Source organism: Silene latifolia, chromosome 3 (assembly GCF_048544455.1).
Source record: "Silene latifolia isolate original U9 population chromosome 3, ASM4854445v1, whole genome shotgun sequence".
Classification (NCBI taxonomy): Eukaryota; Viridiplantae; Streptophyta; class Magnoliopsida; order Caryophyllales; family Caryophyllaceae; genus Silene; species Silene latifolia.
The window spans coordinates 7,855,498-7,879,860 of NC_133528.1; the positions used below are offsets into that span (position 1 = coordinate 7,855,498).

The 24,363-nt window shown below is 44.5% G+C and overlaps 1 protein-coding gene across 1 annotated transcript; it reads left to right on the forward strand.

The window, feature by feature from the left end:
* Nucleotides 1-20,106: 20,106 nt before the first annotated feature.
* LOC141647021 (uncharacterized) lies at nucleotides 20,107-22,356 on the forward strand. The gene is made up of 3 exons (XM_074455053.1): nucleotides 20,107-20,204; nucleotides 21,502-21,818; nucleotides 21,920-22,356. Exons 2-3 carry the CDS (start codon nucleotides 21,516-21,518, stop codon nucleotides 22,109-22,111), a joined length of 495 nt encoding a protein of 164 aa, XP_074311154.1. The 5' UTR covers nucleotides 20,107-20,204; nucleotides 21,502-21,515; the 3' UTR covers nucleotides 22,112-22,356.
* Nucleotides 22,357-24,363: the final 2,007 nt, after the last annotated feature.

Below are 24,363 nucleotides of genomic sequence, written 5' to 3' on the forward strand. Positions count from 1 at the left end.
AATGTCCCTGGAATGAATATTTAGAGTATATCAGAAACTTTTTTGGCTCATCCAGAGGGGATGTCCCTGGAATGGATGTTTATTAGGTAGGGCCAATTATTTTGGGTGAATAAATATTTGGTCTTTGTTTTGCTTCTTTTTGTGTTTTGACAAAGTACTTTTGTGATGTTGGACGTGTCTTGGATCGGCCGATTATACGATCGGATCAAAGCCAATTTTTTTTGGATCGGGCCGGTTATTCGATTGGATCAGCCGTTTAATGTGTTATGGGTGGGGTTGTTGCACTGCCTGGAGGGCTTATGTCCCTTGCCTGCCTGGGAGGGCTTATGACCCATTTATGTCATACTGATCTAGGAATAGATTTTCCAGGTTTGTATGTTATGTTGAGCTCAATATTTAAAGGTTCTTTTGCAATTGAATTTTGGATATCAGTTGGATATTTGGTGGGGGTGGCCCCAATCTTTAAGATTTGTTTTTAACTAAGATGCAATATGTAAAACAAGTGTTGAAGATTTCACTAAGTAAATATGAGAGTATAGGTAAGTACTTGGGCACATAATTTGAAGAAATCATATACGGCATTTATTCATATAATTGCAAGTATTATACATGTAGTTTTCAGGCAAGAAGTGTTTAAAGTAAAAAGTTATACCTGGATTGTGCAAATATATTCTATATGTGAAATAGTTTTAAGTGTGTAATATTCCAAGCTCTTGGGATCATTTCTCCAAATCCGGGGTTTGTAGTCTATAAGCTCCTGGCCGACTATTGAATCAATCGAGATAGGGGCCTTCCCAGGTTGGGGCCAATTTGCCAGCATTCTTCTCTTTTGTGTTTTGGAATACTTTCCTGAGAACGAGGTCTCCTACCCTGAACACCCTGGCTTTGTGGTCTTGTTGTAGCTTCTTGCAACTCTTTTCTTTGGTATCTCGCTAATCGATGCTTCACGCATCTCTTAGCTCTTCTGTTAAGTCCAGGCTATCCTCCATTAGAGGTATGTTGTTTGTTGTTGTGTTCAGGCTACATCCGGGTGATGGAATGTCCACCTCGGCCAGATTATCGCTTCACATCCATAGACCAAGGAGTAGGGGTTTGGCCGGTGGATGTTTTAGGCGTGGTTGTCACCCAAAGGACCGGGGGAGCTCTTCACCCATCTACCTTTTCTTCTTTCCAGTTTTTTCTTTATGCGGTGATCACCACTTTATTACTTGGATTACGCCTGACCGTTGGCCTTTGGATATCCTGGCGTGGATGTTACCAGATTGATGTTCCATTGGGGAGGAAGGTCATTGTTCTTTTTCCCACAAATTGTGTGCCATTGTCGCATACTATTTCAGAGGGGATGCCATATCTACATATGATATTATGTTTGATGAATGCTATGACATCTTTCTCCTTGACTTGCCTGTATGATTCAGCTTCTATCCATTTGGAGAAGTAGTCAGTCATTGCTAGCATGAAAACTTTCTGTCCGGGTGCTTGAGGTAGTTTTCCTACTATATCCATGCCCCACTTCATAAATGGCCAGGGTGCGGATATGGAATGTAGTTCCTCAGATGGCTGATGGATGTATGGTCCGTGAATCTGACAGGCTTTGCATTTAGAGCTAAAATCCAGGCAATCGGCTCTTAAGGTGGGCCAATAATATCTGTTCGAGTACTTTGCTTGCCAGGCTTCTTCCACCTTTGTGATTTCCACAAGATCCTTCATGGATTTACGATAATATCATTCGACTTCCTGTGGTTCCAGGCATCCGAGGTAAGGTCCGCCTGCGATTTCTTAAAAAGCACGTTGTCAATAATAGTATACGAAGCAGCTTTTATTTTCAGTGCTCTGGCATCTTGTTTATTTAAGGGTAGGATTCCCTGTTGTAGCCAGTCATAGTAAGGTTTCGTCCAAGAATTAGCAATGTAGATTGGGAAACTTTCATCTTGTTTGTTTATTGCAGGTTCTAATAAATGCACAATGGGTATTTTGTCAAAATCAAGGGGACTAAAGTTGGACCCTAGGCCGGCTAAGGCATCGGCCTGGGTATTTAAGTCCCTGGAAATTTGGTCAATATCAAAGTTTTTAAACTTTGATTTTAGCATTTGAACAACATCTAGATAAAGCATCATTTTGGGGTCTTTTGCAGTATATATGCCATTTACCTGGTTGGAGACAAGAAGGGAATCAGTGCGTACCTTTAAATTTTGCACACCAAGATCAATACATACCTTTAATCCGGCTATCAGGGCTTCATATTCTCCCTCATTGTTGGTAGCCTCAAATGCACTGACTTATAGCCTGTACTATCTTATCCCCCCGTGGTGATTTTAGTACTACACCTAGGCTCGTGCCCCTTGTGTTGGTCGCTCCATCGACAAATAGGGTCCATTCTAGGTCTGTTTGGTCATTTGGTCGGTTTATTTACTTCTTTTATTAGGTCGGGTTCTAGGGTCGGACTAAAATCAGCCACAAAATCTGCTAGTGCTTGTGACTTAATTCTTTGTCCTTGGTTCAAACGTTATATTGTATGTGCTTATTTGGATGACCATTTGCACATTCGTCCAGGACAATTACGGTCTCCTAAGTACGGACTTAATAGGGAAGATTTGTTTTGACTATTATAGGGTGACTTTCAAAATATGGTCTTAATTTTGTGCAACTCATTATTAAAGCTAAAACATATTTTTCTAGTAGGCCATACCGATCTCTCGCATCCAGTAGACTTTTACTTACATAATAGACAGTGGTGTCTTGTTGTCCGTCTGCTTCTTTGACCGGACTGCATCGACAAGAAGATTTGTGGATGGTGGTTATCTTGTCGGGGTTCATCTTTGATTTGGTTTTGCCAGCAAGGGGGAGAGGATAGATATATTTTCGGTCTTCAAAGGCGGCTGATGATCGGGGGTCCATTGAAAGTCCTTGTTCTTCCTTAGCAGGTTATAGAATGATTTGCATCTTTCTGATGATCTTGAAATGAATGTCATTGGGGCCGCTATTCTTCCAGTCGACTTTTGTATGTCTTTGACCGTTTTTGGTGGTTCTAGCTCCAGGATAGCTTTGATCTGCTCAGGGCTGGCTTCTATTCCTCTTTTTGTCACCATGTAGCCGGAATTTGCCTTGAGACTCGAAGTGGCATTTTTGTGGGTTGAGTTTCATATTGAATTTCTCCAGTATTTGAAAGGCTACTTCCAGGTCTTTGACGTGGTCTTCTGCCTTTTTTGATTTGACTACCATGTCATCTATGTAGACTTCCATGGTGTCTCCTATCTGATCTTTGAACATCATGTTGACTAGCCTTTGGTAGGTTGCACTGCATTTTTAATCCAAAGGGCATAGCAAAGTATAACAATATATACCTCTTTCGGTGATGAAAGTGTGCTTTCCTGGTCCATTGGGTGCATTTTTATCCGGTTGAATCCATTTGGAGGCATCCATGAATGTCAACATTTCGTGGCTGCAGTGGCATCTACCATTGCATCGATGTGTGGTAGGGGAAATGGATCTTTTGGGCAGGCTTTGTTTAAGTCGGTGTAATCTACACAGACTCTCCATTTGCCATTTTTCTTTTGGACGACTACCACATTTGCAAGCCAGTCAGGGTACATCACTCCCCGATCATTCCCATGTCCGAGAGCTTGTCAACTTCTTGGTTGATGATTTCATGCCTCTCTGCAGCAAATTTTCTTCTCTTTTTTTTGTGACGGGCTTAAAGGATTTGTCAATGTTCAACTTATGAGTAATAACATCAGCATCTATACCAGTCATATCAAAATGTGACCAAGCAAAACAAGACATTTTAGTTTTAAGAAAGTCGACGATTTGGTCGATTGAGTCGGGTGCATCGACCCTACAAGTACTTTCTGTCGGGAAGTGCAGGTCTAATATGACTTCTCTGTTTCCATCTGTGTTTGTGCTATGTATTCTTCCTGACAGGTGACTTTAATTGCTATGCAAGGGACTTACGTGACTTTGAGGGTTTCAAAGCTTTGAGTGTAACATTCTGAGCAGTCCTTTGTTCTCCTCGATGGTGGTTATCCCCATTCTGTTGGAATTTTCACGCATTGATGGTATGTTGATGGGATTGCTTTGACATTGTGGATCCATGGTCTGCCCAGGATTACATTATATGAGGATAAGCAATCCATTACTCCAAATCTCTCGTATGAAGCCACGCCCTCCACATAGGTAGGCAAGCTGATTTCTCCTAGGGTGTTTTTTGTTTCTCCACTGAATCCAACCAGGACGCTGGATTTCTTTATGATCTTGCTTTCGTCTATCTTCATAGCTTTAAGGACATCAAGCATCACCAGGTTGATTGAGCTTCCTCCATCTATCAGGATTCTTGATACTTTGGGTCTTGCCGATTTGCATTGTGATTACCAGGTGTCATGGTGTAGACCGATATTCCTTGCAGATCCGAGTCATCAAAGGTAATAGCAGGCAATGACTCGGGCCTGGAAGGAGGTTGGAGTCTGGATTCCCTGGATATTCTCTTGGCTGCAGAGTCTGGTCGGACCACAGATTTTCGATCCTCCATTTATGAATTTGACTTCATAGATGGGAGGAGGAGGAGGAGGATCTCTGCCGCTTCCTGGGTCTCTCTTATTTTGTCCTTCATCTTTATTCTTTGGGCTTTGGATTATATCTTTCAAGTAGCCTTTCTTTAGAAGATATGCCACTTGTTTCGATTTGAATGCATTCTTCGTGGTGTGTCCGATGTCCTGATGGAAGTCACACCATCTTGTTGGATCTTTCCTGGGGTTGTCGGATTTCTTTGGCCATCTGATTGTATCTCCCAGGTTTTCAGCGTTTGATTAATCTGCAGTATTAATAGAGAAGTTATATTCGGGGATAGTTGGGAGGCTAGAGAGGTTACCTTTATGTTCTTGTGCCATATTGACTTCAGATCGTTCAGGCCTGGAATAAGGTGCTGATCTGGGATTGCCTCCTTTACGGTAGGAGCTTTTCTGTTAGTATGTCCATAGCCCCGCTTTCCTCCGGATGAGTTCGTCCCGAAGTTGAGGTCCTCTTCTAATCGACATGCTCTAAGGCGATGGATTGAACAGTGGCAAAGGTTGGGCATGCTTTCTTGGTTAGATCTGCATAGATGTCACTGTCAAGCAAGACTCCTTGCTCGAATGCTTCTCTGCTTTGTTTCTTCATCACATCCGGGAATGGCCACCTTTTCTTTGACAAAACGGCCAGGAATTCCTTGAGAGATTCTTCGGGAAGTTGCTTTATCCTGAGCAGGTTGCTTGGTCTTTTGGCCATATCTCTGCTACTTGCGAATTGTTGATTGAAGGCATTGATCAATTCTGCAAAATTCTTGATACCTCCATTTGGGAGATTGATGAACCATTGTAATCTTTGCTCCGGTCAGGGTTGTACAAAGCCTTTGCACATGCAGACTTGCCTAAGTTCACGGGTATTGAGGCGACCAACATTTTTTGTTTGAATATGGCAACATGATTTTGTGAATCGGAGGTTCCATCATAAGTTCTCATGGATGGAACAAGTAAATTTCTTGGGAAGATCAATCTTTGCAATTTCATCTGCAAAGGGTGAATCAGCAAAGTTGTCAATTTCTACTTGACCCACGGTGCAGTATCAGGGTATATTTTCTATTTTGTTGTGGAGTTTTTGGATTTCTTGAAGCATAGCCATCATTATTGCGGCTTCGATTTTTTGTTTGTCTCATCATTGGGAATGATTGGAGTCGGATAATGTATCCTTCTCCGGGGTTCCAAAATTAGAGAAGTCTATGTTTTTGATAATGGATGAGAATGGGGTTCTGGTTCGAATACGGTCTTGGAGCCCGAAGCTTTGATTTTCCAATTTCTTCTTCAGGCTAGACTCAGATTCCTTGACTATTGATTTGCTTCACTGAGCCGCTTTCTCTTGGATTGTTTCCAATTCCTTGATTTTGGCCGGAGCGTACCGCTAATTGTTGTTCAGCGGTGAGTTCCACCATTTTTGTGTGTGAATATTAATTGAAAGATAATAAGGAGAATTTTATTGGTTGAAGAACTAGATGCCCCACGGTGGGCGCCAATTGTTTTCGCAGGATTTTCCTGGAGGGATCCGGCTTAGTTATATAGTGATTAGGGTATCTAGTTCTGTAAGATTAGAATGGTATGAATAAATGACCAAGGAAGAAATAAGTATAAAGAATAACGTCTTTATTATTTTGATAGGCCGGGCACAATGTTGTATGAATATCTGAATGCTCAAGAGTGGAAGAAGATAAAGTATAGATAGAATTAGCTAATAATGAATGTCCTTTACAATTGTTAAATTCTCCTATTTATAGTACTCTACTGCCCTCCCAACGTTACAATGAATAACGTTATAAATGTATAACGTTCTCCCCAAAGATAGGAGTTGTTGCCGGAATAATAGGGCATGCTTCCTATTAGTTCGCTTGACCCGTTCTCAGCTCAACCAATCTTTAGCCTTTTCTCCTCTTTCCGTCCAGATTCATGGATTAAATAGTCTTAGGCTTGGACTTGGTCTTCCTTGAGAATAGGGCATGGTTATCTGGCTTATACAATCGCATTTCCTGTTTATCTGCTTAATCCAGGCTGTGTCTAGTACTCCGCCAAGCTATAATATACTGACTATCAGGCTTCCTTTCCAGGATTTAGTAGTCTTCTTGCCATAATATTCTTCGGCAGCTAAATAGTAGTCAGATTTGTCCGGTTCCTGTCTTGATCAATCAGCCTTGCTGAGTCAGGCCAGGTTATGGTCAGACCAGGCTAAACTGGGCCTAACAGTAACTAAAGATATAAACAAAAGAAAATAAGCATTGACATACGTGCATAAAGCAAACGTAAACTATCATATGGAACAGAGAAAGTAACAATCAAGCTCCTTAATTTTGACAAAAAGTGAATTTTATTAATAAATTGGTAGATACAATTGTGTTTATATAGGGAAGTTAGTTACACTTCTAACTACCTACCTTAACAACTTCCCGAACAACTTTTCTAACAACTTTGGTAGTTGATTTCTAACGGAAATGGATCTTCTTCATTTCCTTTATCTCCATTTCCTCTCATAATCTATTTAAATAATAATTACCCCTTTCACTCTCATTTCACAAATATTACTATACAACTGGTTGTATAATAAGCATTATACAACCATATACATTAATCCGAGCTTATAAGCAATTTTATCGAGTTTTGTAAGAGTTTATTTTTTTTATGTTTAAGTGTGTGAGTTCAAAAACTTTAAAGTATAGTTCAGATTCTTTTTAATAAAACTCGAAAACTTTAGTACACAGCTCGGATTCTACACCATACAACCATATACAACTGGTTGTATAATCTACTAATTGCTCTCATTTCCTCTTTTTTTTTTTCTTTTTTTTTTCTTTTTGACACTAATTTGCTTATCTTTCCCTTTCCTTTTTTGGTAAGTGTTCCGGGTTTAATTCCAGAGCAGGTGTTTGTTACCACTCGTAGCTAGTAGAATGATGTCCTTGCTTGAATCCTCCTTGCGGTCTCCTGAAACGATGAACAAACTGAGGGCTCGGCTTTGGCCGAGCGTACTCACTCCGACGCTCAAGTCAGTGAACTGAGAGAGAGGTTGTTGTAACCTGGCTAAGAGTGTATTGTAGAGAGATAAGGAAGATATTACCAGATGAATAGTGGTTATTAGGTCAATTTGTGGATCTCCTCCTCAATGAAGATTGAGGAGTATTTATAGGCTTTCACCTTTTGTCACGTAGTGGCCAAGTGGCTATCAGGTGAAAAGACCGTTATACCCTCGGCCGATGGACCTGTGGCAGGCTCGCCGAGGGTCTTGGATATGAGTACGCGGATTTGTGTCCCGGCTGGCTAGTTGTCTGGCCGAGACCCCGGTGACAGGCCGATGGGCTTCACCGGCTAGTCTGTCTAAGTCGTTGACTTTGCTGTGAATACCCTTGACCTTGCTCAATGTGTTGACTTGGTCAGCGGTGCAGAATATGCCCCATCAATTTGCCCCCAGCGTAGTCTATGCCGTGGTATGGGCTCCGATGTATGTGAACGTATATTCTGCGTAAGTATTTTTGCAAAATTTTTGGTAACGGCTTCTTCTGAAGCATCGGCGTGGTTCTTGTTAGGCCGTACCATATATCCCCCCTCCACATGGATGCGTAAAGGGTATCCGATGTGGGAAGTAATATGACGCTGGCCGAGACCAGGGCTGAGAGTGCCGGTTCTTTTTTATTGCCCCCGGCCGGTGCTTCTTGGCCTGGTCGATCATGCGGCCGGCGGAGAGCAGGTGCCTAGGAATTTGTTGAGGGAGATGAACAGGCGAAGGGATGTGAATGGGCGTGTTGAATACGCTTGGTAACTGTAGCATTGATTGACATTCAACTGTTGCAACGATTGACATTCCGTGGTTGCATGTCTGACACGTGTCCGCTAGCTGATTGGTTGACGCTTCATGGGTGTGCCCTGATTGGTCCTTCTTCATGGGCTTTTCCCTATAAATAGGGTAGTTACTCCGTGATTTTGGCCATTACTTTCATTTCCTCAAATTTTGAAAATTTTCTCCCAAAATCTTCATCTCTCTAAACCTTCAAGGGCTTTCTTTTCTTCCAATCTTCGGTCTTCGATCCGGCGAGTGTATTTCCTCAAGGTAATCAAACAAATTTTCTTTTATTTCGTTAGTAATTTGCGAACATGTCCTCTGTTGATGCCGGGGCTAGTACTTCTGCGCCGGGGGGTTCCCCGTCGCGCTTTGACGAGGAGGAGATATTAGAAGCCGTCCCGTTAAGGTTTGGGGGCCCTAGGTCTCCCTCTCCCATTGTTGGTGCCCCTCCTGGAGGAGTTGGAGGATGAGGATGATGACGATGATGAGGGGGCTCCCGTTGATGGTGGAAGGACGACTAATCCGGATCATGGTGAGGCCTGCACGACTGGCCTCGACCGTGTATTTACAAATAAATTCGCAAGCGATTAGGAGAGACTCTTTTCGGAGATCATTTCTCCTTCGGTGAGGGGTATAAGATTGTTATCCCTGAGGAGGGTCAGGCGGTCTCTTTGTCCTCCCCGGATCATATTGGCGTGTATATTAGGCATTTGGAGTATGAGCTCCGGTTTCCTTTGAATGAGCACGTCATGGCCATTATCAAAGCTATGAACGTTGCCGTGGCCCAACTGCATCCGTTGGCCATGAGGACGATAGTCAGCTTTGTATGGATCTGTCTTTTTAGGGGGAGGTCCCATCGATTAACTTGTTTCGCCGCCTCCATAGTCTTCGGCCGTCAAAATCCGGCAAAGTGGGGTGGTACAGCGTACGGGCGGAGCGGGCTACGTCTCGTGAACAAACTCACTTCTTGCAAGGATCGCGCAAGGGCGATGGGTGTACGCCCAGTGCCGGATGACTACCCATTGCCTCGGTCTTTCCAGAGCCCCGTTCACTTACGGTGTGAGACCCGGGATGAGTATGAGAAACACATCACCCGGGGTAGCAAGGTTAAGATGGACGCTTCGTTTGTCCCCCTTGCTGCGGATGAGAAGCGGGCGATGCAGCTGTTTGATGCCAAGGAGGGATGGCTGGCCCCGACTCAGATCATTATCCAGGATGAGCTGCTATGCCGCGTCGGCCTCATACCGGACCCTGTTTGGGGTGAGTGGGGTCGGTGTGAGGCCCACTTGCTTGTTATGTTTCTTTTTCGGAGCGTTGTTTTACTTCCTTTATGTAACTCTTGTTTGATTTCTTGCAGATCGGTTTGGGCGGGATGCGTCCGAGAAGGACTTGAAGAGGCTAGGGCTTGACAAGGACGGGAAGGTTGTCAATCTGCGTCCCTACGGTGATTCGAAAGATCGAGCTATCCCCCAACGAAATCATGGAAAAGCAGACTAGGGGATTGGATCAGGAGACGGCCCATGCACGGGTTCTTGTGGGCGTGCCGAAAAGATCGAAGAAGGCGGCGTCCAAGTCGGCGGCGGTTTCAACGCCAACTCCTCTTCGCCCCGGTGGTCCAAAAGGATCATGTGGAGGTGATCAACATTGCGAGGAGGAGGCGACCGTTGCTAAGGTCCCTTCTCCGAAGAAGAGGAAAGACCCACCGTCCGCTTCCACCGATCCGGGAGAAGCTCGCTCTCCGACCCTCCAAAAAGAGGGTCCAAACTGTACGGATCTAACTTGTGGTTCAGATTTAGCGGCTCGTTGGGCGTTCTCGATGACAGACTTTTCGATGTGCCAATGCACGGTGACATGGATGCCTGTGTAAATTTTTTGTAGATACATCATCGGCGTGGCGTTCTCACCGAACGGCAAGGGGGAAGACTGAAAAGACGATTGAGAAGGCGGGTGACAAGAATGTCACCGTTGACTCCTCACCCTGAAGGCTACTCCTACCGAGCTCGTGGCGGAGGGTGAGAGAATATATAAGAGGTTGGGGAAATGGAGCCGTCTAGCCGCCTCCCTCATCATGGAGCAGGAAAAGGCCGCGGCCCAATCTGGGCCACTGATTGCAAAGCTCAAGCTTGATCTCTCTGCCGCGAGAGGGGAAGCCGGTAAGGCTAAGCTGGATCTTCGTGTTGCCGAGAAGCGTGCGGAGGAGGCTGAGAAGCTGCTGAAGGCCGAGAGGGCCAAGGTTGAGGAGGCTGATGGCGCCACGGCCAAGATGATGGAGGAGGCGGAGAGGTATAAGGGTGCCTACGACGCCGTGGTTGCCAAGAGGGACGAGTGGGAGGATCGGTTCGAGCGAAGCGGAGGTGCTCAGGAACACACAGGCTATCCTTGCTCAAAAAGAGAAGGATGTTGACATGCTTCAAGATGATCTCCTCCCTAAAATGTGCGTTGATTAGGGACCGGCCGAGGAGGCGGCTAAAGAGGCAATCAGAAGGCTCGACCCCGACGGCACTTTCCCGTGGGATAAATATGACCAGCTCCTGGATGAGATAGCTGAAGCTGCGGAAGCAGCGGCTGCTGAGAAGGCGGAGGCGGCGAAAGCAGCTCAGATAGCGTTGGCCAAGGCGGCCTATGATGCAAAGGAGGCCGAAAAGGAGGCTGTGAGGCAAAAGGTGCCTGAAAATGTCGAGCCTTCTCTTGAGCCGGCCACCGCAGATGCTGCTGCCTCTGATGGAGGGAAGCAACAGGCATAGGGGGACGGGCGGTCGTCTCCAGACTCACCCGGCATCTCGGATAGCCTTAGCTGTTCGGGGGCCAACTATTGAGCCTTTCCTCCCTGCCATCTTTTGGCGCTTTAATTGATATGCTTGTAATCTTTTGCTTTTCTTTTCCCTGTTTGTAAAAACTTTCTTGGTAGGTTGTGTTTAGGCTTACCCCTATGGGGACGGCCGTCGTCTGTATTCTTCTTACAACTCTTTTAACAAAGTTTATCCTTTTGGCCTTTGGCTTGGCCGAGGCATTGATCAACCATCTTTGTTTGTCCTTTTTGCGTTATTAATTGAGTGCCTTCGTTTTTACCTTTGGTATGGCCGAGGCAGTTCGAATGTATATCTCAACTGCGTAACGTCTTTGGTGTACTGACCGGTGCGTCCCCGTCGCTCTCGGCAAGTTGCGGAGGTAACGGGGGTTACGGCTCGATAGCAATTCTTCTAGCGTACCGGTCATTGTGTCCCCGTCGCTCCCGGCCAATTGCCAAGGTAACGGGGTTATGGCTCGGTAGCAATTCTTCAAGCGTACCGGTCATTGTGTCCCCGTCGCTCCCGCCAATTGCCAAGGTAACGGGGTTATGGCTCGGTAGCAATTCTTCTAGCGTACGGTCATTGTGTCCCCGTCGCTCCCGGCCAATTGCCAAGGTAACGGGGTTATGGCTCGGTAGCAATTCTTCAAGCGCACGGTCATTGTGTCCCCGTCGCTCTCGCCAATTGCCAAGGTAACGGGTTATGGCTCGGTAGCAATTCTTCAAGCGTACCGGTCATTGTGTCCCCGTCGCTCCCGGCCAATTGCCAAGGTAACGGGGTTATGGCTCGGTAGCAATTCTTCTAGCGTACCGGTCATTGTGTCCCCGTCGCTCCCGGCCAATTGCCAAGGTAACGGGGTTATGGCTCGGTAGCAATTCTTCTAGCGTACCGGTCATTGTGTCCCCGTCGCTCCCGGCCAATTGCCAAGGTAACGGGGTTATGGCTCGGTAGCAATTCTTCAAGCGTACCGGTCATTGTGTCCCCGTCGCTCCCGGCCAATTGCCAAGGTAACGGGGTTATGGCTCGGTAGCAATTCTTCAAGCGCACGGTCATTGTGTCCCCGTCGCTCCCGGCCAATTGCCAAGGTAACGGGGTTATGGCTCGGTAGCAATTCTTCTAGCGTACCGGTCATTGTGTCCCCGTCGCTCCCGGCCAATTGCCAAGGTAACGGGGTTATGGCTCGGTAGCAATTCTTCAATCACCTCATAGGGACCCTCCCAGTTGGCCGTTAGTTTACCGTGAATATTTCCTTTGTTGGTGGCGGCCGACTTTCTTAGGACTAGATCTCCTACTTTTAAGTCCCTCTTGTGGACTCTTCGGTTGTAGGCTCTTCTCATCCGGTTTTGGTATACTGCCAAGTTGAGGCGTGCCGTATCTCGGCTTTCTTCGACTAGATCCAGGGAGGCTTTAAGGCCTTCCTCATTTTCGACTGGATTAAAGGTAGCCGTTCTGAATGTCGGCACCGTCGCTTCAATTGGTAGGACTGCTTCGGATCCGTAGACTAAATGGAAGGGAGTGTACCCCGTTGCTTCTTTCTCGGTGGTCCGTAGGGACCACAGGACGCCGGGTAGTTCATCGGCCCATCTTCCTTTAAGGTCTTCCACTGTCTTCTTCAAACCGTTGAGGATTGTCTTATTGGCTGCCTCCGCCTGTCCGTTGCTCTGTGGGTGGCAGACGGAGGAATACGCATACTTGATGCCAAGCTCTTCTAACCAGTTCATTATCAGGTCACTCCAAAATTCTCGGCCGTGGTCAAATACCATGACTTGGGGCAATCCAAAACGGGTTATAACATTTTCCCAGATTACCTTTCTGACGGCCGCTGTGGTCTTTGCCGGTACTGCTACAGCTTCAACCCATTTGGTGAAGTAATCAACGGCGACGATCAGGAACTTCCTTCCTCCGGAGGCCGTTGGAAACGGCCCTAGCATATCCATCCCCCACTGTGCGAAAGGGAGGGGGCTAAGCACCGGTTGTAGGTCTCGGGAAGGAGCATGTATCACCGGGGCATGCATCCGGTTCGTGCACTTCTTGGTCTTTGTCGAGTCTTGAAGCATGGTGGGCCAGAAGTAGCCGGCTCGGAGAGCTTTGTGGGCTAGTGTTCTTGCCCCATGTGGTGTCCGCATATGCCCTCGTGAATCTCTCGTCAAGATAGCTCTGCGTCGGTCGGGCCGACACATTTCAAGAGTGGTCTTATTACGGACCTTCCGTACGATTCCCCTTCGAATACCAAGTACACTGGCGGAGATCCTTTTGAGCTTAGCCGAGAGATTGCGGTTATCCGGTAACTCGCTTGTGAGTTTGTATTTCATTATCGGAGTCATCCACGTCGTCTCGGTTTCCACGTCCCCTACCATGCCGATGGTCTCAGTGATGCTCTTCGCATTCCTGATGTCTACAAGCACGGTTCGGCTGACGTTTTTGACGGTTGAGCTGGCAAGCTTTGAGAGAGCGTCGGCTCGGTTGTTCTCGGACCTGGGGACACATTGGATTTGGAAAGATTTCAATTTTGCTATGTCGGTTTTTACCCTTTCCAAGTATCTCACCATCCCGTCATCCCGATCCTCAAACTCTCCTCTGATTTGGTTAGTAACCAAAAGTGAGTCTGTCTTCAACACAATGTGTTCGCTCCCGTGGCTCGGCCATCTCGACTCCGGTTATCACCGCCAGATTCGGACTCGTTGTTCGACGCCGAGAAGGTAAATTTCAAAGCGTACTCAAACTCGTCTCCGTTTGGGCTGATGATAAGGATGCCGGCTCCCGAGCTGTTCGTCGTGGAGGAGCCGTCGGTGTAAACCTCCCATACACCTGGGTTTGGCTCTTCTTGATATGTGCATTCGGCCAGGAAATCTGCAAGTGCTTGCCCCTTTATCGAAGGCCTTGGTTTGTACTGAATGCCGAAGCCAGAGAGTTCTACCGCCCATTTGATAAGCCTACCGGATTGTTCGAATTTCTCCAAAGCTTTTTCCAAAGGCTGGTCGGTTAGGACCGTCACGGGATGAGCGTCGAAGTAGGGTTTTAACTTCCTTGCGGCGACGACGACGGCGAAAGCTGCTTTTTCAATTAGCGGGTAATTTCTCTCGGCGGGCAGCAGTGTATGGCTGACAAAGTAGATTGGGTGTTCTTTGTTTGTCTTCTTCCTCGATGATCACGGACCGACCGTGGCCGAGGTAAATCGCTATGTAAAGGTATAGCGTCTCCCCCAGCATCGGCCTGGACAGAGTTGGGAGAGTCTGAAGATGAGCTTTTAGCTGCTTGAAAGCTGTGCTTTGTTCCTCCCCCCAGCTGAAGTCTTTATTCCCTTTCAACACTTTGAAGAATGGAGTACTTTTGTCGGCTGACCGAGAGATGAAACGGGCGAGAGCCGCCATTCTCCCGGTCAGCATCATAACCTCTTTTCGATTCCTTGGTTCCGGCAGATTTAGGATTGCTTGGACTTTAACTGGATTAGCATCAATGCCTCTGGCACTGACGAGTACACCGAGGAATTTACCTGCCCGGACACCGAAGTTGCACTTCATTGGGTTGAGCTTCATCTTGTATTTCCTTAGCGAACAAAACGTTTCCGTAAATCGGCCGGTGTGCTCATTTGTCGGACTTGCTTTTCACGATAGCGTCGTCGACGTAAGCCTCAATGTTTCGCCCTTTTTGACTTTGGAATACTTTGTCCACCAGTCTGGTGTACGTTGCACCGGCGTTTTTCAAACCAAACGGCATCATTTTGTACATGTATGTGCCGTTCGCGGTGATGAATGCGCATTTAGGCATGTCCTCCTCATCCATGAATACCTGGTGATATCCTGAGAAGGCGTCTAGCAGGCTCAGCATGGTGTAGCCTGCCGTGGCGTCGATTAAGCTATCTATTCGAGGCAAAGGGTAACAATCCTTGGGGCATGCTTTATTAAGGTTGGTAAAATCTACGCACATTCTCCATGCCCCCGATGATTTCTTCACCATTACGACGTTGGCTAACCACTCAGGATAAGTACAAGGCATAATAAAGCCTGCTGCTAGTAATTTATCTACCTCGGCCTTGATGGCGTCATCTTTCTCGGCTGAGGAGTTTCTCATCCTTTGCTTGACAGGGCGAGCGGTGGGGAGTACGTTTAGCTTGTGAATGATTACCTCCCGGCTCACGCCTGGCATCTCGGCCGCTGAGTAGGCGAAGACGTCTTTGTTTTCCTTCAGCAGATCTAGGAGAGCGGCTCTGAACTTTGGCTCCAAGTCGACACCGATAGTCACGGTGCGGCCTGGGTCAATCTCTACCTCCTCGGTCTCCGCTCCCTCTACCATGCCGACGGTGGTATCCGTGTGTTTGCCATCCTGTCGTAAGGATGGGCTCTTCCCCTTTTCTGATTTCTTCGCCGCTTTGAAGGATTGCAGTCGCCCCGGCGGATACTTGGATATTGACCACCTCATCGGTCTCGTTCTTCGAGACGAGCTTATGCGCTTTCCCGGTCCGAGACATACATCAATGTCGAGCCGGATGGACATCACCGCGTCTACCTCACTCAGGGTGTCTCGGCCTATGAGGACGTTGTAGGCGGATGATCCGTCAATGACCACGAATTCCGACATAACGCTCTTGGCTGCACCTCGCTCTCCGAACGTTACTGGCAGCCTGATTGACCCCAGGGGTACCATGCCGGCCCCAGAGAAGCTGTACAACGGGCTGGTGCAGGGGGTCAAGTCCTCAACCTTCAGACCGAGGCTAAGAAAGCATTCCCCGTACATAATATTTGTGTAAGCGCCTGTGTCAATTAGGCACCTCTTCACCAAGTGGTTGGCTATGTCCAGGTGGACTGTCAGTGGATCGCTGTGAGGAGCGACGACTCCTTCGTAGTCCTTCTTCCCGATTGTCATATCGGGGACGTTGGAAGCGGGGGTTGCTAGGTTGGGCACAAAGTTGATGGCTTGATATAGCTCATTCAGGTGCCGTTTGTACCCACGAGTGGACTCGCCGCCCTCGTTGCCCCTGATGACGACATTAATTACTCCTTTTTGTTCTAAGACGGGTTTTTTATTTGATCCGCCGGCATCTGCTCTTCGGCCTCCGGCAATATATTTGCCTAGGCTTCCCCTCCGGATCAGTTCCTCAATGGCATTTTTCAGATGTCGGCAATCGTTTGTTAAGTGGCCGGTGTAGCCGTGGTACTCGCAGTATTGGCTTGTGTCACCGTCGCCCCTTGGCTTAGGGGGCCTTTCCCACTTCTGACCTTCGCTTTTGCTCAGAGCGAAGACTTCTGCGGCGGATACAACCAGGGGGGTGTGATCATCGTACTGCTTTCGGTAGTGAGGTGCCGAACTCCCCCGCGCCCGCCGAGTTACATTTCTGGCGGACTTATCGGACCGTGACCTATTGTCGCGCGGCGTCTCTCATCCGGACTATCATCCCGGCGGCTTTTCCTCTCTGAGGGCTCGGCGTCGCTGGGCCTACCAGGTCTTGTGGTAATCTTCTACCTTGATGGCCCGATCGGTCATCTTCCGGCGGCGTCCAGTGCCCAAACCCCGTGCTTGATGAGCTCGTCTTTTAAGTTTCCCTTTGGGAGGCCCTTCATCGGCGAAAGCCGCAAGTTCGGGGTTGATTTCTCGACTCTTTGGACCTTGCGGTCGAACCTCTTCATATAGCTTCGTAGAGACTCGCCCTCCTCCCGCTTGATAGTCGGGAGGTCCGACGTTTCCACGACCGTCCTTTTGTTGCAAGAGTCTTCGGGCTAAGAAGGCGTCCTTTAGGTCGGCGAAAAAGATACCGAACCGTCGGGAAGTCCCTTGTACCGTTTTGAGCCATCCCATGCAGAGTCGTTGGGAAGACTCGGCACCGGACCTCATGGGCTGCTCCCATACCGACATGTAAGACTCGAAAGCCTCGGCGTGGTCGGTCGGGTCGCTGTCTCCTTTATATGTGAACGCCGCAACTTCGACTTGGTTGGCACGGCGGTGTCTAGGACATAATCACCGAGGGGTGTTTGACCACGTGTCGGATGACACGCGGCGACCGACTCCTCGCGTTCCTAGTCCGACTTCTCTCCTCGTAGCGGGAAGGACTTCTTCTCCGGCTCGGGCTTCTTCTCCGCTCTCCCGAGTCGGGCCACTGGTTCCCGGGGTGTGCCTCGTCGGTGTTGCGGCGGCGATGTCCTCTCCCAAGTACGAGAAGGACTTACGTTTACCACGACCACTTTGGGCTCCTCCGCCCCTGGTAGGGTCCGCTTCTCCCAGGTGCTCCGTTCGGGTTTCTTGGAGTCACGCCCGGGCCCCTGGTCTCTGGGACGGCTTCCGCCACTCGTGTCGGCGTGCCTATGTGAGCTGGTGTACTCCCAATCAAGTCCAGGAGTGTCTTCGGTTTTTGCTATGTCAACCACCGTCCCATGATGGTGACCTGGTTGGCGGACGGCGGCGTGTCCGATGTTATCGGCATTCGAATTCGGTTGGACTACTCACGGTGGAGGGTTGTACTACTCCGAATGATGAAATGTATCATCTTGGTAGAATGTGGCTTCGTCGGTTGCGACTACTTGTTGTTTCGACATCTTAGCTTTTTGGGTGGGTTTTTTGTGTTTTTGTTTTTGTTGTTTGGGAATGAATGTGACTAGCTTCTAGTGTCTTTCCCCACAGACGGCGCCAATTGTTCGGGTTTAATTCGGAGCGGTGTTTGTTACCACTCGTAGCTAGTAGAATGATGTCCTTGCTTGAATCCTCCTTGCGGTCTCCTGAAACGATGAACAAACTGAGGGCTCGGCTTTGGCCGAGCGTACTCACTCCGACGCTCAAGTCAGTGAACTGAGAGAGAGGTTGTTGTAACCTGGCTAAGAGTGTATTGTAGAGAGATAAGGAAGATATTACCAGATGAATAGTGGTTATTAGGTCAATTTGTGGATCTCCTCCTCAATGAAGATTGAGGAGTATTTATAGGCTTTCACCTTTTGTCACGTAGTGGCCAAGTGGCTATCAGGTGAAAAGACCGTTATACCCTCGGCCGATGGACCTGTGGCAGGCTCGCCGAGGGTCTTGGATATGAGTACGCGGATTTGTGTCCCCGGTGGCTAGTTGTCCGGCCGAGACCCGTGTGATGACAGCCGATGGGCTTCACCGGCTAGTCTGTCTAAGTCGTTGACTTTGCTGTGAATACCCTTGACCTTGCTCAATGTGTTGACTTGGTCAGCGGTGCAGAATATGCCCCATCAGTAAGTTTTATACATTTTTTATTATTTTTTTCTTAAAAAATCAACAACTTCCATAACTTTATTCATTGTTTATTTTTTTTTTCTCTTCTATGTAAATTTACAACTTACATTACTTTATTCATTTTTTATTATTTTTCTTATTTTTTTGTGTCCAAATAAAAGGAGAAAATTTAAGAAACTTGGAGGAAGTATGTACTAATGAGGGTGTAAAATTGATTGGCGGAAGACAAGCAACAGAGCTCACCCAAAAACAGTCGTCACCCTCTATACCCCCAAAGAGTAAAAAGATGATAAAAAAAAACATTAATTAATACCCTTTAAAAAAAAAATCAAATGAAATTACTAAGGAAAGACAGTAACGGCTAACAATCGAAGATTTATAAACAACCTTACAAGCGTTACAACTTACAAGAGTTTGTGTTAATCATTTTTATTGGATACTCATAGAAACATTTTCGAAAGAGATCCATGTGAAGTGTAAATAATCTAGTACCAACATAAATACTTTTATCTGTACTTAGGCTCGATATTATCTTTGTTTGACCTCAGAATCGGATTTTACCTCATCCAAAATCCGCTTCTGAAAAAGACAACCTAGCCCAAGAATTAGCCTGAAGGTTAGGACATGTCACGGTATGAGCTCCACGAACAAGAGCCTTCAGATCCGACTGTTATTCCAAATAATCAATGGCGGATCTTAAACACTCACGATTGTGGATTAAGTCACCCGCTATTGCAACACAACATGCGAAATATTATACATTTCCAAAATACCCTTCTGGTAATTTCGGATCGTTTAATCTGGACCGCCTATCTGTATATATAATTTAACGTCTTGATCGTCTGCTAATCGTTAAATTAGTCGACCTGACCGGTGGACCGCCCTCTATGGTCCACCGGGCGCTGAGACCAACTTGAAAAATTCCAACAATTAGCTATTGAAAACTCACGCAAACCTCAAATCCACGAAACCGATAACCCGGCCGGTTGACCGGTCGGACACCCATCAACCTACATCCCCTTGCCGTCAACATCTAATATAATAACAACTTCCCACAACTTTTAACTTACGATAAATGATTAATATCCGAGTTCGCCTAGGCAACAACGATGTCACTATCTAATAGTCTAATACTTCAATTTTAAGGTACCAAAATCGCGAGTATCGTATTCTATGCGGTTAGAGATAAGATAATTAAATTCTCCACCAACATAAAAAGAAACGAAAGAAAGGGAAATGAAGAAGGTGTGTGGTTGAAAAAAATTATAAAAAGAACGTTAAGTCTTGTTTAATATGGATTATCCACAAATAGGATTATACATTCAGTTGTATATAGAGCATTGTACAACCAAAGTATAAGAATCCGAGTTTATATATATTTTTTTCTGAGCTAATTTCAAATTTTATATTTTTAATGTGTAAATGGATGAGTTCAGATCCTTTCTAATAAAGCTCATATTGTTTAACATAAAGCTCAGATACTTTATTATAAAACTCGGATTCTGTACCGTACAACTGGTTGTATGATCCATGAATTGTGGATTATCCGTCTTAAATCTTAAAACGGGTTAAATATTACCATTTGGCGGTCATAAGGACAAAATTTTGGTATTTCTTAGGCAACTTGGAATGTAATTTGATATGTAATCGACTCGTCATAAGTTTAAGACAGATAATGTCCGTTTTAAACGAGAATTTGAGTAAAAACAAAGGTAAAGGGCATCATATTCTATGATATGATATGTGCAGATTGTGGAATAACGTGAAATATAGATAGAGAGCAAAACTCCCTATAAATAGGATGAATGGATGAATGTTTTTTTTATAGCATAGCAACACATAACCTCATAAGAATTAGAGTGTTGTACTAGTCAAAGACTCGAGGTATGTTTGCGTTTTACTTTGTAAAGTAGTATCGTATATCTTGTTTAAAACCGTTTTAAAATTAAATGTCTCGCAATTTTCCTTTTACTTTAGTTTTATTTAAATTTGTAGTAATTATTATATCAATACTATATATTAAATCTAGAAACCAAGGGACTTCAATGTAATTAAAGAAAGTTATACAAATTAATTATACTATATAGTTTTAAATCAATAGCACCGTGTGATGGACCCGATTAAGGGATCTCAATGCAAATATTATATAGTTTGGGTTAAAATTAAATTATATAAGAGCTTGGTAATTTTCCTAAACATGGTCAATTTCCTTAAAATAAAATAATTAATTAATTTTCCTAAATATTTATAGAAGACTAGAAGATGGTCAATTTCCTTAAAATAAAATAATTAATTAGTATAAACATGCACACTTATGGTATTAATTATTATCATCATAAAATTATATATTAAATTTAAAATCTATGCAACTTTATTAAACTTTATAGTTTATTAGATGTATAGAGATGTTAATTATTTAACATACAAAAATAAAATAAGTAGGTTATAAATAATTCAAGTTAGATTCCATAATATATAATATTGCATAATTCTTTCGATTTGACTTAATGCATATATGTAATATATTTATATAAATATATAATCCTCTTAAAATTGCATGCCTAAGTAGTAAAAGTAATTTCGTCAGTAAAGAAAAGAATTGTAGTAACATTGAATATAGTTATATGATAGTAATCACTCATTTGAATAGTAAAAGTAACAATATTATCAACGAGATTAGTGAGAGTGGTAGAAACAACAACGGGAGTAGTGAAATAATCAATATTAATGCGGCAATAGTGAAAGTAACAATAATTACGGCGGGAGTAGTGAAATTATCAATATTAATGCGGCAGTAGTGACAACAACAATAATTACGGCGGGAGTAGTGAAAGTAACAATGATTACGGGCAAGTAGTGAAATGTTATTACTATTGTTTCATTAATTAGAGTAAAATATTAATAGCGGGAGTAGTGAATTTGTCTCAAAATTTATTTCATCGTAATTTTAGGATATGATAAAAAATATATTAATGATAAATTTATGGGTTATACAACTTTAAGTAATTTTATTTAATGAAAAAAAAAATTAATGATAAGTAGAGGTAGCCCGGGCGAAGCCGGGCACCAATACTAGTAGTATCTTAATTTAGGACGGTTTAAACCAAGAATTTGTGTCGGTGAATAGTATGTTTTGCTTAAGAACGTTTTAATGTTTGTTTGATTTACTTTTGACCAACAGATATCAAACAAAGAATGGGTTCGATGCAAGTGGAAAACCAAGTGACCCTGAAGGAGAAGCTGACTGCCAACCTGAACAACCAAACCAAAACTCAGATTCATTCGGAACGTTACATTAACTATTCCAAGTCCGAGACAGGCCCTGACCCACCTACTATTGACGCCGGTGAGGAAGTGACATTTAACGGGTTTGTGTCGAAAGGAGCAGTAGTGTATGCTCCACCCAGCCCTAGTAAGGGAATACCCCGTTTATCGCCGGCTTGGGTCCTAGCTTGGGACACAACTGGTAACACGGCCATCCCTCCCATTCCCAACAAGGTACTAAACATATTTATTATTGCTATTGTCGATTTTATTACGAGCGTTACTAACATTCATGAATCGATACTTTATAATTATACATATACGTTTTTTCGTAGGTTTATGTCACCTGCGCGCTTGATAAAATTATTGAAAAGATGACCGACGATGAGATTCTTAAGAAACTGGATGAATCAACTTCGTCTGAGGGTTCACACACCGACCCGATCACCAAGGCCACTATTAACGCCAATCTGACTCATTCGTTCCTTAGTGGCAATTCCCTCAAGGCAAACTTCGGACAATCCTAAAGCTAAGACAATGAAACAACCAAGTATTATATGTACTATATAAATAAATAAACGCAAATTCTTGTTTCAGACGGCTACTTTTCCTCTGATTCATGGGTATTGCGACATAATCTGGCTTACTTGGTTACTTATAGTTTTATTTCTACTATATACTATCAACTTATTATGGTTATGAAAACAATGTATGTAATGCATGGTTGGGGTTCTTAGCCTCTTATATATACCATTAAGTGTTATTTCTATTACCTTTAGATTTGTATGAGTTTGTAGTTCATAAGATAATACTTCCTTCGTTTAAGTCATTGCCATAATACGTTTGTTCGAAATTCCTTTCACCTAATTTGAACAAACATATGAAATTGACGTGAAATAAGGGAGTAGTACTTTCAGGTAAATATTATAAACCCCTTTCCCATAGAACCTGAAATTTGGGTGAACCGAAACCGACATAATCTACCGAGACTAAACTACTTATAATTTATCACAGCGTTGTTTGTTCGTTCCGGCCAGAACCCGATCTGACCCGACTCGTGATCCAATATTGACTCAACCTCCGATGAATGACTTAATAACAAATTAGCTTAATAATGGTGAAAGTAAGACCAAATTGACATTCATCACATTGTTTTCACGCAAAGATAAAATAATGTACGGAAAACATTGTTTTTACTTGAATTTACCTATCCAAAAATCAAATACATAAGGTAAAATATATGCTGAAAACCTGATTTGATACTGACAAGAACTGAACACGACTCGACTTGTTATCGGATAATGACTCGACGTGAGTTATAACGGGCCTGAACCCGTCATTGACTCAACATAACCAAAACAGACATGACCGACCCGCTTCACCGAACCATAGCCGACCCGAGTTACTCGATTGTCACCTTTTCCTGTACCAACACATTCGAAGCAAACTAATAACTCGATCTAACCAGAGTATATATAACACGTACGAAATGGTATGTGTCCGTTAATAGTATGTTTAAATTAACCAGGTGACATAAGGAAGTATTATCTTTGCTACTAGCTAGGTTTCCCTGGTCACTATCTATGAGTAGTCTAATACTTCTATTTTAAGGTACTAAAATCCTGAGTATCCTATTCTATGTGGTACAATACAATAGATTGGATAATAAGAGATTTATTATTGATTGATGTGGTTCTAGTGATTACAATACAATAGATTTATAGTAGCTAGTAAGCTAACCCTAATACTCTAAACCATAGACGATAACCGCGCTCCGATAATACCTAATTATTCTCTTCGGTACATTCTAGAATACCGATATTCCTCAACATCCCCCCTCAAACTCATGGTAATTTGCTAAAATTTCCATGAGTTTGCACAAAAGAAAATCAAAATAAGAAAGAGAAATTCAAATCTTCATCTTTTTTCATCTTTATTAATAGTCTTCATCTTCGCAAGGTAGGCAAGATAAACGAGCATAAAACTCGCTAGAAATTTCTTCGAACAAGAACGTTAAGCTTTTCGGACTTGTCGAATATCAAATGATTTGTTAGGAACACTAATCGGACCTAAACAAATTTCAGTAAAACGGAAAATTATCCGTCAAATTTAATATTTGGAGAACGTTAAGTTTTTCGAACTTCAAATATTAGGGAGTATTTCTTATTTATTGAATAAAACCTAGGCCCCACCTTCCCCTATATCTTCCTCCACCCCGTATCCTTCACCAAACCACCATAGTCAACCATCCTTCACAGATCTGACCATACATCTCACTGCCATGACGCCATCTTCATAACCACCTTTCGCCTTACCGTCACCCTAGGCCTATTATTATTGTTCCGGGTGTAATTCCAGAGCAAGTATAGTTACCACCCGTGGCTTGTTGAATGATGTCTTGAGTTGGATTCTCCTTTGGTCTTAATCGTTCCTCTCGGCCTCTCCTGCAACAATGAAGGCGAGGGCTTGGCTTTGTGCCAAGCGTACTCACTCCGACGCTCAAGTCAGTAAACTTAAGGGATAAGTTGTTACTTGGCTGAATGTATATTGTAGAGAGATAAGGAAGATATTACCAGATGAATAGTGCATTTAGGTTTAGTTGTGTATTTGTTCGATCCCCTCCTCAATGAAGGTTGAGGAGTATTTATAGGCTTTCACCTTTTGTCACGTAGTGGCCAAGTGGCCAAGTGGCTAGCAGGTGGAAAGACTGATCTACCCCTCGGCCGAGGGACCTATGGCAGGCCGGCGGGCCCTGTTGACTCACCGCCGAGGGGTCTTG

Excerpts from the sequence above, each read along its gene's own strand:
- LOC141647021 (XM_074455053.1), top strand. The coding sequence starts at position 21,516 with ATGGGTTCGATGCAAGTGGAAAACCAAGTGACCCTGAAGGAGAAGCTG. Across the intron at positions 21,819-21,919 it reads TCCCTCCCATTCCCAACAAG|GTTTATGTCACCTGCGCGCT; the intron begins GTACTAAACATA and ends GTTTTTTCGTAG.